Source organism: Lontra canadensis, unplaced genomic scaffold, assembly GCF_010015895.1.
Source record: "Lontra canadensis isolate GAN:19392208 unplaced genomic scaffold, GSC_riverotter_1.0 scaffold21, whole genome shotgun sequence".
In the NCBI taxonomy this organism is placed as follows: domain Eukaryota; kingdom Metazoa; phylum Chordata; class Mammalia; order Carnivora; family Mustelidae; genus Lontra; species Lontra canadensis.
The window spans coordinates 24,573,493-24,591,208 of record NW_022631015.1 but is presented as its reverse complement, the minus strand read 5'-3'; the positions used below and the strand labels follow the sequence as shown (position 1 = coordinate 24,591,208).

The 17,716-nt window shown below is 41.8% G+C and overlaps 1 protein-coding gene across 1 annotated transcript; it reads right to left on the bottom strand.

Annotated features, from left to right (window-relative positions):
- Positions 1–345: 345 nt before the first annotated feature.
- On the bottom strand, positions 346–1,287 carry LOC116870072 (putative olfactory receptor 2W6). Its single transcript, XM_032861775.1, has one exon. It carries the CDS (start codon positions 1,285–1,287, stop codon positions 346–348), a length of 942 nt encoding a protein of 313 aa, XP_032717666.1.
- Between the last annotated feature and the right edge of the window lie 16,429 nt (positions 1,288–17,716).

Below are 17,716 nucleotides of genomic sequence, written 5' to 3'. Positions count from 1 at the left end.
TTCATATATGTTGAGGACTTACTGAGTATAAATCATTGTGATAGAGGCTGGCGTGAATACCAGAATGCCTGGTGTCTACTTTCATGGCTGGTATTTTGTAAGCGTGCGTCATTGTTTGGTCCCGAAACGCAGCCCTGCTAGTGATTGGTGCCTGGCTTACAGGGACCTGAGAGGAGTACAAGTGAGGGCAGACTCAGGAATGTCGCATCTTCTCAGCCTCTCTAAACGCTGAGCTCCCTGTCTCGTTGAGCGCCTCTTCCGTCTGCGATGTCAGAAGAGTCCTCCATTTGCTACGCCTAACAATGTAGACAGAAGATGGGTCAAAAGACAATCCGCAAACTTTTGCTATCCTTCTGCACCCACCTTCCCCAGCACCTTCTTCATGGCTTCTTTAACATCCTTGTTTCTCAGTGTATATATCAGTGGGTTAACACTGGGAGTGACGATCGTGTAGAAGAGAGTGAGGAACTTGCCCTGGTCCTGGGAATAAGTGTTTGCTGGCTGGAGGTACATGTATATGATGGTGCCGTAGAAGAGAGAGACGACGATTAGGTGGGAGCTGCAGGTGTTGAAGGCTTTCTTTCGCCCAGCGGCTGACTTGATCCGAAACACCGCTCGCGCGATGTAGCCGTAAGAGACGAGGATGAGGATGAGTGGCGCCAGGATGATGAAGATTGCCAAGGCGAACGCCAGTGCCTCGAGGCTCATGGTGTCTACGCAGGCCATGCCGATTAGTGCTGGCATCTCGCAGAGAAAGTGGTCCACCCGCCTGTGCCCGCAGCGGGGTAGCATCAACGTCTGGGGTGCCATTATGAGGGAATTGCCAAAGCCACTGAGCCATGCCACTGAAGCCAGCTGCCCACAGAGTCGCGGGTGCATAATGACGGTGTAGTGCAGGGGTCTGCAGACCGCAGCGTAGCGGTCGTAGGCCATCACGGCCAGGAGGACGCACTCCACCCCTCCTAGCGCCAGGACGAAGTAGAGCTGGATGGCGCAGCCCACATAGCTGATGGTCTTGTCTGAGCCCCAAAGGTTGTAGAGCATCTGAGGGATGGAGCCCGTGGTGAAACACATGTCCAGAAACGAGAGGTTGGCCAAAAAGAAATACATTGGTGTGTGCAGCTGGGAATCCAGAGTGGAAAGCAAGATGATGGTCATGTTGCCAAGAAGAGTCAGCAGGTAAAAAGTGAGGATGACCACGAAGAGGATCAGCTCTAGGTGGGGACGGTCGGAGAAGCCCACCAGGATGAAGCCTTCGAAAGAGCTGGTGTTGTCTTTCTCCATCATCTCTGGCCACGTATCACCTGTTAGGAGAAAGATGAGCATCTTTTAAGAGGGTAGAAGGGCACCTGGGCGGCTCAGTCAGTTAAGTGTCCAACTCTTGGTTTTGGCTCGGGTCATGATCTCAGGGTTGTGAGATGGAGCCCCTTCTCGGGCTTCTCCCTGGCTGTAGAGCTGCTCAAGGTTCTTTCTTTCCCTCTGCCCCTCCCTCACTCCACCCCCGACACCCTCACAACTGCTCACACTCGCACACTCTCTCTCAAAGAAATGAACAAATGAACAGAGAGTATAGATAGATTCCCTCAAAATGAAATGACGGGTAAAATGGTAGAAGGGAAATGTCTTTGGAAATGCTGAATGCTTGACTCAGGATTTCAGTAAGTCATTATTTGGTTGGAGGAGCACAGTATTTGGGGGTTTTTCAGATTCATGGCTGTGATTATTTACCAACAATTTGTATCTTTCTTTTAAGTTTCACAGCTTGTTGTTTCAACAGCTCATTATTTTACAAGGAAATACATTGATCCACTTTTTTTTTCTTTCTTTCTTTTTAATGGGGAAACACATTATATAAACCATGGATAAGAAAAGTGGCTTATGGGCGCCTGGGGGGCTCAGTGGGTTAAGCCTCTGCCTTCAGCTCAGGTTATGGTCTCAGGGTCCTGGGATCAAGTCCCACATCGGGCTCTCTGTTCAGCAGGGAGCCTGCTTCCCCCTCTCTCTCTGCCTGCCGCTCTGCCTACTTGCGGTCTCTCTCTCTCTGTGTCAAATAAATAAAATCTTAAAAAAAAAAAGTGGCTTATATCTCTGCATCAGAGAACCAGGTTTGCTGTTAGGTGAAACCTTATTCTTAATACTGTCCCAATACTGGGAAACCTAGAGTCATATCCAGACTCAAAGGGTACAAGTGATCAAGCAAAATCTTAGGAGGAAGATGACCTCGTTACTGTTTATAACTATACCTCTGATTCTGTTCATTATATTCACCAGAGCCCTAGCATATCTTCTCCTCTACCCAGTCCTATCCTCATCTTCTGTGATAAAATTATGATTTATATCACCGTAGTTTATTTTAACTCCGGGACTAGGTAACTTCTCTGAAGTTGGCAATGCTTTCCTGTAAGGATAAGAAGTTGACAGAACTCAGTCGCCAATGGAGCTCCTACCCAATGTTCTTTTGTCAGCATTTCCTCTCCTATGATTCACACTTTATTCTCACAAAGAACTCTACTTTCAGGAAGACTACATTGATTATTTTATTTATGTGTCTCTTAGGATCCCATAGAACTGAAAGATGGTATACCTTCGAGTACTCTTTCAATTATTTGGCATGTCTTAGGGTGAGTATTTGTATAATGTAAACTAACCAAGGCAAAGTCTCATTCTAACATTTTTGCACATGTTCCTAAGCACTAGTAAGAAGTGATGGAGTTGGGATTCATTATGTCTCTCAGGTGCATCAGGGCACAAAATAGGGGTCCACTGCTCTAAGAATGCTTTGTCATAATTACATCATGAGTTGGCATGTGTTCCTAACAACTTTAAGATTTTGTATGCTAAAACTTTGCAGTTATCGGAAGTTGCGGGAATGTCAATGTCATCACTCCAGAGGCTGCGATGAGCATCTCTGGTGGTCAGGAATGGATAGGATAACATGGAGGGGGATACATAATCCGCTGATTACATGACTGACAACCAACACTTAGAATCAAGCCAGCACTGAGGGCTTTTCCTCCACCTCCTGTAACATGGAAATTTTAAAAATATGTAATAGTCAGGAAAGAGCATATATGTGTATATAAATGATTATTCTTTTACATGATATGTGAGGGTGTCCATCCTTATTTAAACCTAATACAATGGCTTCTAAACACAGCCATGATCATTTTCTCCCAAGAACTATATGCTTTAGTTATTTAATGGCACAATGCAATTTATCACTTGTTGCATTTAAGTAAGTTTCCATTGTTATGGGAAACAACAGGATTTTGTATATCCTCTGTGACTTCTGAATCCTTGACCAGGTAATTTCAATTTCATAAGATTTTAAAAACCTGAACCAAATAATGTCTCAGTATCAACTGTTATGAATTTGTCTATAATGAGTCAGAATGGGGATTTATTGCTTACATTGTTTGGAGGAATGAATATCATGTCTCAGGACTAAGAGAGGTGTTGGCACGTCATAGCTAGATAAGCTGCCTGTTCTGTGACACATGGAAGAGGAGGTAAATGCAAAGGACAGAAACCCTGAAGAATATTTTAGAAATCTCTTTCACTGACTCTCCATTTGGAGTTCAAAATCCGTGCTAATATTAAACACTCACAATCACAGAGAGCTCATTATTCAATACATTCTCATGCCATGCAGGACCATATTAGTATTTTTAGTCTTAAGATTTTCCATTTCAGTAGATTCCACTTCCTTTTAAATTCATTTTGGGGATAAAAACTCCATTAATGAGTTCAAAATCTCTCTCCAACTTTTTCATAGAGTGAGTGATTTTAAACTACGATCTTTAGAATTTGATCAAGCCTATGAAAATAAAGTACACAGACATTTATGCTGTGAATATTGGCATAATATGTCAACTTGCATGTGATTCAGCTGTGGTCTAATGCAAAAAACAACCCAGATACCTGGCTGAAGGCCAAGGTCACATTTCTTCCTGCACAGGATCATTAACTCACCAAATTTGACTGCCGTGTCAAAAATGCCATGTCCACAGTTCCTTGTCTTTCTTGGGACTTCACTTGGAAATCCAAGTGGGATGACCAGAGTGAAAACGAGAAGGAAAGAAAGAGGACATTTTGGAAATCTACAGAAAAAGGATGGGGATAAAGAGGCAAGACCCACGCAGCAGTGAATCTGGATGGACAAAGAGAGGATATGGATGACCACACAGTCGTTACGCCCCCTGAGGGCCCCTAATATCCACATTCCCCTCCCACCCCAGAGCGGCAGTCAGAAGCCAGGATGTCTCCGATGCGCACACAGCGTGGGAGTACTGAAAGATCAAAGGATTCAAGTTTGGAAAAAAATAACTTCTTACTGGTTTCGGAGTTGATATAGGATTGGATGTTTCCTCTTCTGCCTCACCCTGTGGAGTCTCTTTTTAAAAAAATTCCCTTAACTAATTATCTCTAATGAGATGTGGGAAAACATATGGCCTCAGGGGAAATACCACTCTTCCCAACACCTCCCCCACACACACCAGATTCCCCCACAAGACAGACTGAGCGGGGGCACCAGATCTTCCTCACGGGGCCTCATCAAGTGAGGTGTGTGAGCCGGAAGCAGAGAGCCCGAAGCGGGGCTCGATCCCAGGACCCTGAGATCATGACCTGAGCCAAAGGCAGAGGATTAACCCACTGAGCCACCCAGCCCCCCCCCCCTTTTTAAGTAATTCCTACACCCACCGCAGGGCTCAAACTCACTACCCCAAGATCAAAAGTCTCATGCTCTTCCAACTGAGCCAACCGGTCATCCCCATCAAATGCAATTACCTTTAAACCTCTTTTATTGTAACTGAATCTAATTTATCATCAGCCTTTGTGGAATAAAGAACAGATTATTTAGAAAACTTTTATCACACACAGTCATAAACTTTGATGTCAAGTGTCCATCATTTCTTTGACCTTCATTTCCCAAGTCTTTACCTCATTGTGGTTTGACCAGTCACCAAGTCTTAAAACATCACAGCGCCCCTGAATGCTCATATTCCTGAAGTTTTAAGGTTACACATTATCTTCCTTTTTTCTCCCCTTGCTCTTCTTCTCCCTTTCCACTTCTCTGGCCCAGCCAGTAAATCATTAACTCTGACTTGATCTGTTATAAGACTCTCTGGAGTCTTGTTACTAAAAATTATTTCTCACTTTGCTATAAAAGGAGTCTTTCTTAAATACAGGTGCTATCATGCCAGTGCTTGAAGCCCTGAAGTGACCCTTATTATTACCTATGGAAATACACATATATTCCTTAGTATTCGTGTTGGTTCTGGACCAGCTTCCTTTTCCAGTTCCATCTACAAGAGCTTCTGTTTATTTTATACTTCAAATGCATTAAGCTACTCACCATTTTCCTTAAACAGTGACAAGCTGAATAATCTTTGAAAAAAACTTGTAATAAAGGGGAAGGAGAACAGCCTTAGAGACAGAATGGCTCAAACTCCAGCTCAGAAACAAGTGAGACAGGCTTAAAAACTAGAAACCTCACTATCACAGGGGAGAAAAATTACTTTGAAGAATTTCTGTGAAATTAAATAAGATAAGAAAAGAGCTAGCATTATCCTTGAAATAAAGTAGATCTTTAATAATGGTGATTTTTTCCTAACTATATGTCTCCTTGCTTGATGTTCTTTCAGATGGGAATGTTCATTCTATTAAACAAATAATAAAATCATGAAGGTTAGTTAATATGCTTCCTAGAAGATCCTCTTCATGCTTTTTGGTTTTTGGCTGCATTTTTATCTGGGTTCCAGAAGCTCTTTATTTGCAATCCTCTTATTTGTACTGTACTTATTACCCTCTATATTGGATTTTAGTTTATTTTAAAGAAAACCTAAAGAATCAGATTATTAGGGAGTAAATTCCTGGTTAAGAGGATAAAATAGAGTGAGGAGAAGGGAAAATTTAGAGGAGTTGAGCAAAATGAAAGAGTTGATATGTTTGTGGCAGTTGTATGTAGGGGTAGAAGATAGTAAAGTAGGAGCAAAAGAATGCTTTACTTGGTCTACTTAAAGGATATCATGAGAAACCTCTTTGGTGGAAAAGCACATTATCTAATGCCTTTATTGTGAATTTACACAAAGTCAAGTATACAATAGGAATGTGGCTTCCATGGTCCAGCTTCCTTGTGTTACAGAGCATGAATGAGCACTGGACACATGTCAGTCTGAGCACAGACATGTGAGTTCTGCCCCTTTTGCTACTCATCATCCAATCTCAGCATTTTCCTAAAATGTAACTTACATTCAACAAATGAATGCTCTGAAGATGGCAGAGGAGTAGCGACTGAGATGACATCAGGTCGCAGGAGTTCAGCTAGATAGTTATCAAACCATTCCGAACACCTACAAACCCAACAGGAGATCGAAGAGAAGAAGAAAAGCAATTCTAGAAGCAGAAAGTTGACCAAGGTAGGATGTGCTGAGAAGCAAATCCGGAGCAATGGGAAGATAGACTGTGGGGGGAGGGGCTGGCTCCCGTGAGCGGGAGAGCAACAGAGTACAAAATCCAAACTTTTAGAAGTCTGCTCCACTGAAGGACATCGCTCCAGAGGCTAAGTGGGGGAGAAGCCCTCACTGGGACAGTGTGGTCTCAGGTCCCGCAGGGTCACAGAAGGATTGGGGGTGTCTGAGTATAGCAGAACTCACAAGTACTAGAGCAGGGAAGCCGGCTACAGAGACAGAGCTGAGAAGTGAGTTCTCAGCTTGGGGTTACCTTAAACTGTGATGCATGGCATAGTCAGGCCACTGCTCTTTGAGCAGGGACCCCACAAGTGGCAGATCCAGGGAGACCCCCCTGGAAGAGCGATAGGGTTCTGCTGGGTTTGGAGACTCCAAATGGGGTGTGTACCACAGAGGGAAATGCTCAGTCACAGGTCAGGTGAGCCCGAGTGCAGCCGGAAACCAGGGAGATGAGAGGGATTGAGCGCTTTTCTCCAAGAGCGTACTGAGGAGTGGGCCCCGAGCTCCCGGGAGGCCGCCATTTTCAATCCGGTCCTCCAGAGCTCTATGGAAAGAAAGCGTTCAGGGAACAAAAGCTCTGAGAGCAAACCAGAGCAGATTACTTAGCCCAGCCCCTGGCAAGGGTGACCCAATTCTGCCTCGGGCAAAGACATCTGATAATCACAACAGGCCCCTCCCCTAGAAGATCAGCAAGAAATCCAGCCAAGACCAAGCTCACTGATCAAGAAGAACAGCAGACTTCCAGAGGAGGGAAAAGCAAAGCATGAAATTCATGGCTTTCTCCCCATGATTCTTTAGTTTTGCAAAGTTAATTAAATTTCTTAAATTCTACGTTTTCCTTATTCTAATTTAACTTTGCCTCTTTCCTCTTTTAACATTTATTAACTAGTTTACCTTAACAATATCTTTCTAAAAAAATCTTCATTATTATAATCATATTTTATCCTTCATTGTATCTAACTTTGCTTTTTGTATAAATATGGGGTTTTTTTTCTTCTAAAAAATTTTTGGGATACAATTTCTTCTAATAGATCAAAATATACCCTAAATCTAGCACAGGGCTTTCTTCTCGTCTCCAGCCTGAGCAAATTCTCTCCACTTTCTTTTTCTTTTTCCAACCAACTTATCAATTCCTTTTTTAGAAATTTTTAAAAAATTTTTCATCTTTACAATCATATTCCATCACTTCATTGTGTTTACCTTATTTTTGTATATATTTAAGTTTTTCTTTCTTTAAAATTTTGGGAGGTAGTTTCTTCTAAGAGACCAAAATACACCAAAATCAAATGGGTGGCTCTGTTCTATCCACCAGTTAAAAAAAAAATATATATATATATATATATATATATATATATAGTTTTTTTAAACTTCTTTTTAACCCCCTTTCTTCTGCCCCCAATTTGGGATCTCTTATGATTTGGTTAGCGTACATTTTTCTGGGGTCTTGGCCACACTTATAGTATTTTATTCTCTCGTTCATATATTCTTATCTGGATAAAATGACAAGATGGAAAAACTCACCACAGAAAAAAGAACAAGAGGCAGTACCAAAGGCTAGGGACCTAATCAATACGGACATTGATAATATGTCAGATCTAGAGTTCAGAATGACGATTCTCAAGGTGCTAGCTGGGTTCAAAAACTGCATGGAAAATATTAGAGAAACACTGTCTGGAGAAATAAAAGCCCTTTCTGGAGAAATAAAAGAACTAAAATCTAATCAAGCTGAAATTAAAAAATCTGTTAATGAGGGGCAATAAAAAATGGAGGCTCTTACTGCTAGGATATATGAGGCAGAAGAGAGAAGTAGTGATAAGAAGACCAAATGATGGAGAATAAAGAAGCTGAGCAAAAGAGAGACAAACTACTGGACCATGAGGGGAGAATTTGAGAGATAAGTGATACCATAAGACGAAACAATATTAGAATAACTGGGATTCCAGAAGAAGAAGAAAGAGATGGGGGGGGAGATGGTATATTGGAATGAATTATTATAGAGAATTTCCCTAATATGGCAAAGGGAACAAGCATCAAAATCCAGGAGGCACAGAGAACCCCCCTCAAAATCAATAAAAGTAGGTCCACACCCCATCATCTATTAGTAAAACTTACAAGTCTTAGTAACAAAGACAAAATCCTGAAAGCAGCCCAGGACAAGAAGTCTGTAATGTAATGTAATGGTACAAATATTAGATTGGTAGCAGACTTATCCAGAGACCTGGCAGGCCAGAAAGAACTGACATGATATATTCAGAGCACTAAATGAGAAAATCGTGCAGCCACGAATACTACATCCAGCTAGGCTATCATTGAAAATAGAAGGAGAGATAAAAAGCTTCCAGGACAAACAAAACCTAGAAGAATTTGTAAACACCAAACCAGCTCTATAGGAAATACTGAAAGCAGTCCTCTAAGCAAAGAAATAGCCTAAAAGTAGTAGACCATAAAAGAACAGAGACAATATACAGTAACAGTCACCTTACAGGGAATACAATGGCACTAAATTCATATCTTTCAATAATAACTCTGAATGTAAATGGGCTAAATGCCCCATTCAAAAGACATAGGGTATCAGAATGGATAAAAAACCAAAACCCATCAATATGCTGTCTACAAGAAACCCTTTTTAGATCCAAAGACACCTCCAGATTTAAAGTGAGGGGATGGAAAACAATTTACCATGCTAATGGACATCAAAAGAAAGCTGGGGTGGCAATCCTTATATCAGGTAAATTAGATTTTAGGCCAAAGACTATAATAAGAGATGAGGAAGGACATTATATCATACTCAAAGGGTCTGTCCAACAAGAAGATCTAACAATTTTAAATATCTATGCCCCTAACATGGGAGCAGCCTACTATATAAACCAATGAATAGCAAAATCAAAGAAACACATTAACAATAATACAATAATAGTAGGGAACTTTAACACCCCTTCACTGAAATGGACAGATCATCCAAGCAAAAGATCGACAAGAAAATAAAGGCCTTAAATGACACACTGGATCAGATGGACATCACAGATATATTCAGAACATTCCATCCCAAAGCAACAGAATATACATTCTTCTCTAGTGCACATGGAACATTCTCCAGAATAGATCACATCCTGGGTCACAAATCAGGTCTCAACTGGTACCAAAAGATTGGGATCATTCCCTGCATATTTTCAGACGACAAGGCTCTTAAGCTAAAACTCAATCATAAGAGGAAAGTTGGAAAGAACCCAAATATATGGAGGCTAAAGGCCATCCTATTAAAGAATGAATGGGTCAACCAGGAAATTAAAGAAGAACTGAAAAAATTCATGGAAACAAATGATAATGAAAACACAATGGTTCAAAATCTGTGGGACACAGCAAAGGCAGTCCTGAGAGGGAAGTATATAGCGATACAAGCCTTTCTCAAGAAACAAGGAAGGTCTCAAATACACAACCAACCCTACACCTAAAGGAGCTAGAGAAAGGACAGCAAAAAAAAAAAAAAAAAAAAAAAAAAAAAAAAAAAAAAAAAAAAAAAAGCCTAAACCCAGCAGGAGAAGAGAAATAATAAAGATCAGAGCAGAAATCAATGAAATAGAAACCAAACCAAAACAAACCAAAACAGAAAACAACAACAACAGAACAAATCAACAAAACTAGGAGCTGGTTCTTTGAAAGAATTAATAAGATTGATATACCCCTGGCCAGCCTTACCAAAAAGAAAAGAGAAAGGACCCAAATAAATAAAATCATGAATGAAAGAGAAGAGATCACAACCAACACCAAAGAAATACAAACATATATAAGAAATATTATGAGCATCTATATGCCAGCAAATTTGACAATCTGGAAGAAATGGATGCATTCCTAGAGACGTATAAACTACCAAAACTGAACCAGGAAGAGATAGAAAACCTGAACAGACCCATAACCAGTAAGGAGATTGAAGCAGTCATAAAAAATCCCAACAAACAAGAGCCCATGTCCAGATGGCTTCCCAGGGGAGTTCTACCAAATATTTAAAGAAGAATTAACACCTATTCTTCTGAAACTGTTTCAAAAAATAGAAATTGAAGTAAAACTTCCAAAGTCATTTTATGAGGCCAGTATTACCTTGATCCCAAAACCAGACAAAGACCCCATCAAAAAAGAGTCTTACAGACCAATATCCTTGATGAACACAGATGCGAAAATTCTCACCAAAATACTAGCCCATAGGATCCAACAGTACATTAAAAAGATTATTCACCACAACCAAGTGGGATTTATTCCAGGGCTACAAGGTTGCAAATCAATCAATGTGATATAATACATTAATAAAAGAAACAACAAGAACCATATCATACTCTCAATAGATGCTGAAAAAGCAGGTCTTTCATGAAAGCCTTATTGTCTGAAATCCTCCCAGAAAGTGGTACTGATTTTTGTAACAGTATTTTTGTAGCGGACAATTCCCGCAACTTCCATGTCACCCTTCCAGCCATAATGGCTTTTGCCCTGTGGGTCAAGGAGTCAACGTGGAGATTGTTTCAGTTGTTGAGTACATGTGATCCATACATCTGGAATAAAGGAAAATGAGTACAAATTGGATTTGCGGGGGTCCCCCTGGACCCACAGAAGATAAACCTGACTGAAAACAGTCTATGTCATTAACTGCTGCAAATCTCAACATTTAGTGGTTGACTAAGAAATCAGAGTCTCCAGGGAGAAAAAAGATTAGCTCAGAGCTAAGATCCAATAATCCTAGAAAAAAGGATTCCCTTTCCCAAGATCACAATTACTCAGATAAATGGTTGGAGGTACCACTGGAGGAATATAGGAGAAATACTCCCGTTTTGTGGATTTGTGGTCTTACGGGAGATCTTTGCAGGATGCTGGCCCTCTCGTTAACATAATTCTCAATGCCAGTTCTTACTTCTACCATACATTGATGTCCTCCAGGCCATGTCATGTTCAGGAAGTGAGTGATGCAGCTGCACATAGTAAATCCATTTATATCCTAATGAATTTCTAGCAAATCAAGTGTACTTACCGGAGCCCATGATTGAGCCCAAATTTTAAAGTAAGTAAACATTAAAGATTTCTCAGCTATTCAAACTAGAACATTAACTCCAAATTTGTTAGTAAATCCAAACTGATGAGTTCACCTAAATGTAAAATGGTCTCCCTCCCTGGAAACCATTCCCACACATAGTCACTACGGTTCTACTGATAAAAATTGAAGTAAACTCCTGCAGCTCTTTCAGTGTGAAAGCCGTTCTTCCCATGGTTTCACTTACAGTGGCTTCCCCAGGGCACTCTGTGATCTGATCTTGGCAGTGAGGGGGTTTAGGAGCAGGGAGCGAAAGAGAATCATCAACCTCTTACAAGTGCTTCAGTTAAGATCCGCTCAACTGAGGGCTTCACTAGAGAGAAAAAGAGAATTTACTTCTATTATGGAAATCTCCATGGATTTTAAGGGTTTAGATATACAGAATCATCTAAAACCACAAAAATGTCCCTGTTCTAATTCTTGGGGTCCCACTCGTTCAAAATAATCTCCAACATTCCACTTAAAATAAATCCTGCAGGGCTCTGAACTTCTACTCACATCACTTCTGACAAAGGTACAGAGCTTTCCCCTTCTCCAACTCTCTGACCCCGCTGGAGGTCCAATAATTCAAATCAGTTCTGACACAACCCCAAGTTAGCATCAGACCCCACAGATTAAGGGGTTCCGTTCCCCACGACCACCCCCACTTCAGACACAAATAGCAAAGACGGGGGGCGGGCGGGCACCTGTACTTCTGACCAACTGCTTTAACTTCAGGGGTTCCCACAAGCCCCTCCTCAGGTTCGATAATTTGCTAGGATGGCTCACAGAACTCAGAAAAGCAGCATATCCACTGTGACTGGCTTATTATAAAGGACACAATTTAGGACCCCCCAGTTGGAAGAGATGCTTTGGGCAAGGTATTGGGGGAGGGGGTGAGAACCTCCCCATGCCTCTGGGCCTGCCTCCTCCCAGCTTGTCCATGAGCTCACCAACCCAGAAGCTCTCCAAACCTCAGTCGCATAATACCTATTTCCCATTCTCTAATGCTTCCCAGTCTTTCTGGGCTGTGACTCAAGGCAGAAGACCAAAATTAAGTCACCATATATCTCTGAAGGTCAGTTACCGGCAACCATTCCCAGTATAGATTACCACATGTAGAAGGCTTCCTAACTGCTAACTGTTGGGATCCGTGATCAAAGGAGCGAGACTGATACAAAGCGAAGGTCAAGCAAAGCTTTATTTCACGCCAAGCATCAAGAATCAAACTGACCGGTCAGGGCTGTCTCTTATGAAAAGGTGACGACGACGACCCCAGCAAGGCCGCTCCCAACGTGGCCGCTCTGGACGAGGCTGCTCCCCAGACAGGGCCGCTCGCTCCCTGGACAGGGGCTGCTCCGGTGAGGCCACTCCCCAGGCAATCCTGCTCCTGAGTAGGCTGCTCACCGAGGAGGCCTCACGTCAAGGAAGCCACTCCCGGAATGAAGCTGCTCCCCAGAATGACGCTGCTCCCGCAAGGCCACTTGGCGAGGCCGCAGCTCTGGGTGGCGGGTCCGCTGGCGGCTCTCACGGTTCTGACAGCTCTTACAGCTCTGACGGCTCTGGCGGCTCCGACAGCTCTGTCAGCTCTCCCGGCTCTGACGACTCTCCTACTCCCCCCACGGCTCTCCTACTCCCCCGACGGCTCTCCTATTCCTCCGACGGCTCTCCTATTCCTCCGACGGCTCTCCTATTCCTCTGATGGCTCTCCTATTCCTCTGACGACTCTCCTACTCCTCCCACGGCTCTCCTTCTTCTTCTCTGGCTCTCCTTCTTCTCAGCTTCAGCGTCGCAAACTAACCTTTATAGGGGGTGGTTGAGCCCCGCCCCCACACAGGTGGCCAATGGGATTTAAACTTATATCAGTAAATATATGTGCACCCCTCTGATTGGATGTCTTCATCTGGCCTGACCCTCCCTTATATCTAGGCTTTGCAAGTAAGTTCCTCTGGGAGGGGCAGGGTCAATCTAAGTTCACTGCAACAAAATGGCTCCCTCTGACCAACCAGGCCCTTACACTAACAAAATAATTCTTTTGGTTCACTTAAATAAAGGAGTTACCAGGAAGCAATAGAAACTTCACAAGCTCATGAGTGTGCTTTATGCTGAGTTTCCAGAAGCAACTCCCAGAACCACAATGCAGAACCAACATGACAAGGGACACATCTGTGCTGCCTCACGCTGCCTTTGCCTGAGTCAGTAAGATTCTGGGGTCAGGGAATTGCTGCCAAAGCAACTATAAAGTTCTAGAACCATCTCCCTTTACTGTAATTGGAAAACTGCTCTTGCTACTTTCAGTCCCGCGTTTATACTATATAGGAGCAGATCCAGGTTTAGAGAAGCCTGAAGCTTATACGGTCTTGGAGGTTCTCTTTAATAAAATGAATATAGAATAATACGTAAAAATTTGATATAATAATTAATATGTATGTAGAATTAGAGAAGTAACCACACAGATTACTTATTTCTAAAAGGAGATAAAGATCATTACCACCACTGAATGCGGGCAGGATATGCCACTCTAAAATGTGTCATTTTAAGGGACGTAGGGTTGTTCAGTTTGTTAAGTGTCTGAGTCTTAGGTTGGCTCAGGTCATGATCTCAGAGTCATGGGATCGAGCCCCACACTCAGCACGTAGTCCACTTAAGACTCTCTTTCCTTCTCCTTCTGCCCCTCCCCCACCACAGTCTCTCTCTCACTCTCTCTCTCAAATAAATAAATCTTTAAAAAAAAATATGTCCGTTTGGCACAAGGATTATTTTTTAGCTGAAGACAAATGAGAATCAGCAGATGCAGGAACAGTTCTCTGCCCTTCCCTTTTCTGTATATATTTCCCTGGTGAAGGGGTCCCCTCTTCCATACCAGGAAGAGAGTGCTCTTATCACAGAAGACAGACTGACCATTGAGATGAGTCTCCATAAGCCAATCTTTGTATAAAAATAGCCCTTATATTCCATCAATTTCTTCCATGTACTGCTAGTCACTTCTCCACAATTTATTGTCCCTTGAAGCCCAAACACCCTTTCCTTTGTTAAAATAATATGTAAGCCCCTGAGTCTATCTGCTTCTTTGAGTTTTATGTCTTTTCTCAGAACTCCTATGCACTAAATATTAATAAATGTTAATATTTATGGGGGGGGGTCCCTGCTCAGCAGGGAGTCTGCTTCTCCCTCTGTCCCTCCCCCTGCTCATGCTCTCTCACTCTGCTCTGCAGGCCTTTTCTCCTGATAATCTGTCTTTTGTTAATTTAATGTATGTGCCCTCAGTTACTGAGCATAAAAGGAAAAAGGAAAGTATTTTTCTCCCTGACATAGCAAAATCTAAAAAAATTATATATCATTTTAAAATTAACCGCCTGAGGGGCGCCTGGGTAGCTCAGTGGGTTAAGCCTCTGCCTTCAGCTCAGGTTATGATCTCAGGGTCCTAGGATCGAGCCCCACATCGGGCTCTCTGTTCAGCGGGGAGCCTGCTTCTCCCCACCCCCCGCCACCCGCCTGCCTCTCTGCCTACTTGTGATCTCTCTCTCTCTCTTTCTGTAAAATAAATAAATAAAATCTTTAAAAAAATATATAAATAAATAAAGTTAACTGCCTGATACACACCTATGCTCTCTGTTCCTACTTTGTGGTTGAGAATTCCTTACTTTTCCATTTTTTGTGTGTGTATAAAAATAATTTCATGTTACAATTTCCTATAGAGAGAATAGAGAGATAAGTGAACCTCTCCTTCAGCATGGCATGGTTGGTCAAATTTTATTTGTTATAAGTTAATAGAAATATTTAGAAATTTTCTATTGCTTTCAACTCTATTGCTTTCACAACTAGCAGGAAGGCTTATAAATATTGAATATTGTTCCTCCTTGGGGGAAACTTGTGTTTGTTTCCATTTTTACGTGTTTTGTAAGATTTGGGGGGTATTTCAAGTTTTCTTGTGAATAACATAACACAATAGCACTTCATTGATCATTTTCTCATTGACGTCCCATGTATATTATAGTGACATTTTACCACTTTTATATTAGTTTCAATGATGTCAAAATTTTCTCTAAATACTAAGAATTCAAATCACTTTCAAATATGCTCTCTGGTTCATGCCTTTCTGTTAAAAAAATCAAGATCCTATTCACTATTTCTATTCATATTTTATCTGAGGAAACATAATTTCAATGATTTCTGTACTCAGACTTACAGTTTTTTGCTTTTTCCAGATTTCATTAATTATTTTGCCTGACAGCTTTTCTGTAGTTGTTTTCTAATAAACAAATTCAGAGGTGCCTGGGTGGTTCAGAGGGTTAAGCATCAGATCTCAGGGTCCTGTGATTGAGCCCCCCCATGGGGGTTGGGGGTGTTGGGGAGGGTGGCCCCTGCTCAGCAGGGAGTCTGCTTCTCCCTCTGCCCCTCCCCCCTGCTCATGCTCTCTCGCTCTGCTCTCTCAAATAAATAAATAAAATCTTAAAAAAAATAATAATAAACAAATTCAAAGATGACAACGGAAGGTGCTCTCTGTTGCTACGCCTCAGGGATCTGTAATTTCTCACGTGTTTTACTTGACCATTGTAAAACGTCTTTCCAAATGACAGCCGAGCTTTATCAACTCTTTGAAAATTTCTTTTGGTTCATTTGCGTTGGGTTCTCTTTTACAGCTCTGGAAACACACCCCTTGTTAAGGGAGAGTCCTTAGAGTGACCCAGTGCTGGTATCCTGAGGCTCGAGCAGAGGTGTCTTGGCTTCCGCAGGTGGTCAGGCCTCCTCGGGAACCTTCACACCCTGCCTGCACCCTTACAGCACGGTGCTGGTGAGTCGGCAGAGTCCGAAGTCTGCGTGTGACCTACACCAGGAGGCCAAACAACACCAGCCTGCACACGCGAGTGACAGGGAGCCACAGAACGCGTCCCTAAACCAGCTTTTAGCCAGGTGAAGGAAAGCCTCCCAGCTATGTCATTAGCAGTTGGCATGAGAATTATGTCGGAGCATGTCAGAAGGGCTGAGGCCCTAAGGGGCAGGGCCCCAGACCCATGGCCAAGAGGGTTCCTCACTTGGTGTGAGAAAGAATTCAAGGACAAGCCCTATAGAGAAAGGGACAAAGATTTATTTAGAGAGAAGAAAGGAGCTATTTCACAGACCAAGTATTGGTCTTCCTCCCAGAGAGAGAGAGAAGGGAAGCCCCCTTTGCCTGTAACAAAGGGTTTTATAAATTTTTTAAAATTAGCTGATTGTATAGGGAAGGGTTTACTCTTTAACTTTGGTTTCTCATTATATTGGGTGGTTTTCCCCTTCTCTTAGGGTTGTGGAATTACCCACAAGGAGCAATTTTAAGAAGGTCCAGCTTTGGAGCTTTTACTATCTGAGGGAGTGGGGTCTTGTGGTTTTCCCTAAGTCACACCTTGTGACATTTTTTATGACCTGCTGACTTTCAGGTAAGGGTCAGCCTAAAACCAAAATGGCTGTACTTTGGTCAACTTGTCTCCTTACTCTCCCTTTCCTCCTGCCTCAAGAGGGAAGTTGGAGTGGAAATGAGAGTGGCCTTAACTAATTCTTAACTAATTAGTTCTAATAGTTTTATAATATATAATATATAAATATATATATGTAATTACATATATAATATATATTATATATATATAATTATATATTATAATATAATATAAACAATATATATATATATTTTTATATATATATAAATATATATAAAAATAAAGATTTTGGGGGGAAATTTTACAAAAATACTTGTTTATGGGCACATATTGCTAGGATCCTTCTCAGAGTCTTGGAAGGTGCATGCCTGTGCCGGTAAGGAGCTTACAAAGATAAAATTTTATCAGTTTCATGCTAAATCCTCTTCTGACATTCCCTGGAAGCCAACCGCACCAGCAAAACTGTGCTGTTTGTTACAAATTTAGCTCAAATCTGAATCAAGAATTCTGCTTCCAGGCAAGAGGGAGTAGCTTTCAGAAGTTAAGAACTAGAAAAGCCATAATAAATATAGAAAATCATTTGTATAAAATATCAGAGAGCTACTAAATCAACAAAGACAAAGAAGTGAATAGGTATTCAGTTTAATATTCCATGGAATGAAGAAGTGTGAAGGGAGCTGAGGTTGCCTTTTTCCCTGGGGACTATGCTGATTCTTGATGCAGGGAAGAAGCTAATAACTTACCTTTAGCTGTTAAAAGGACTGACAGTAGGGAATAAA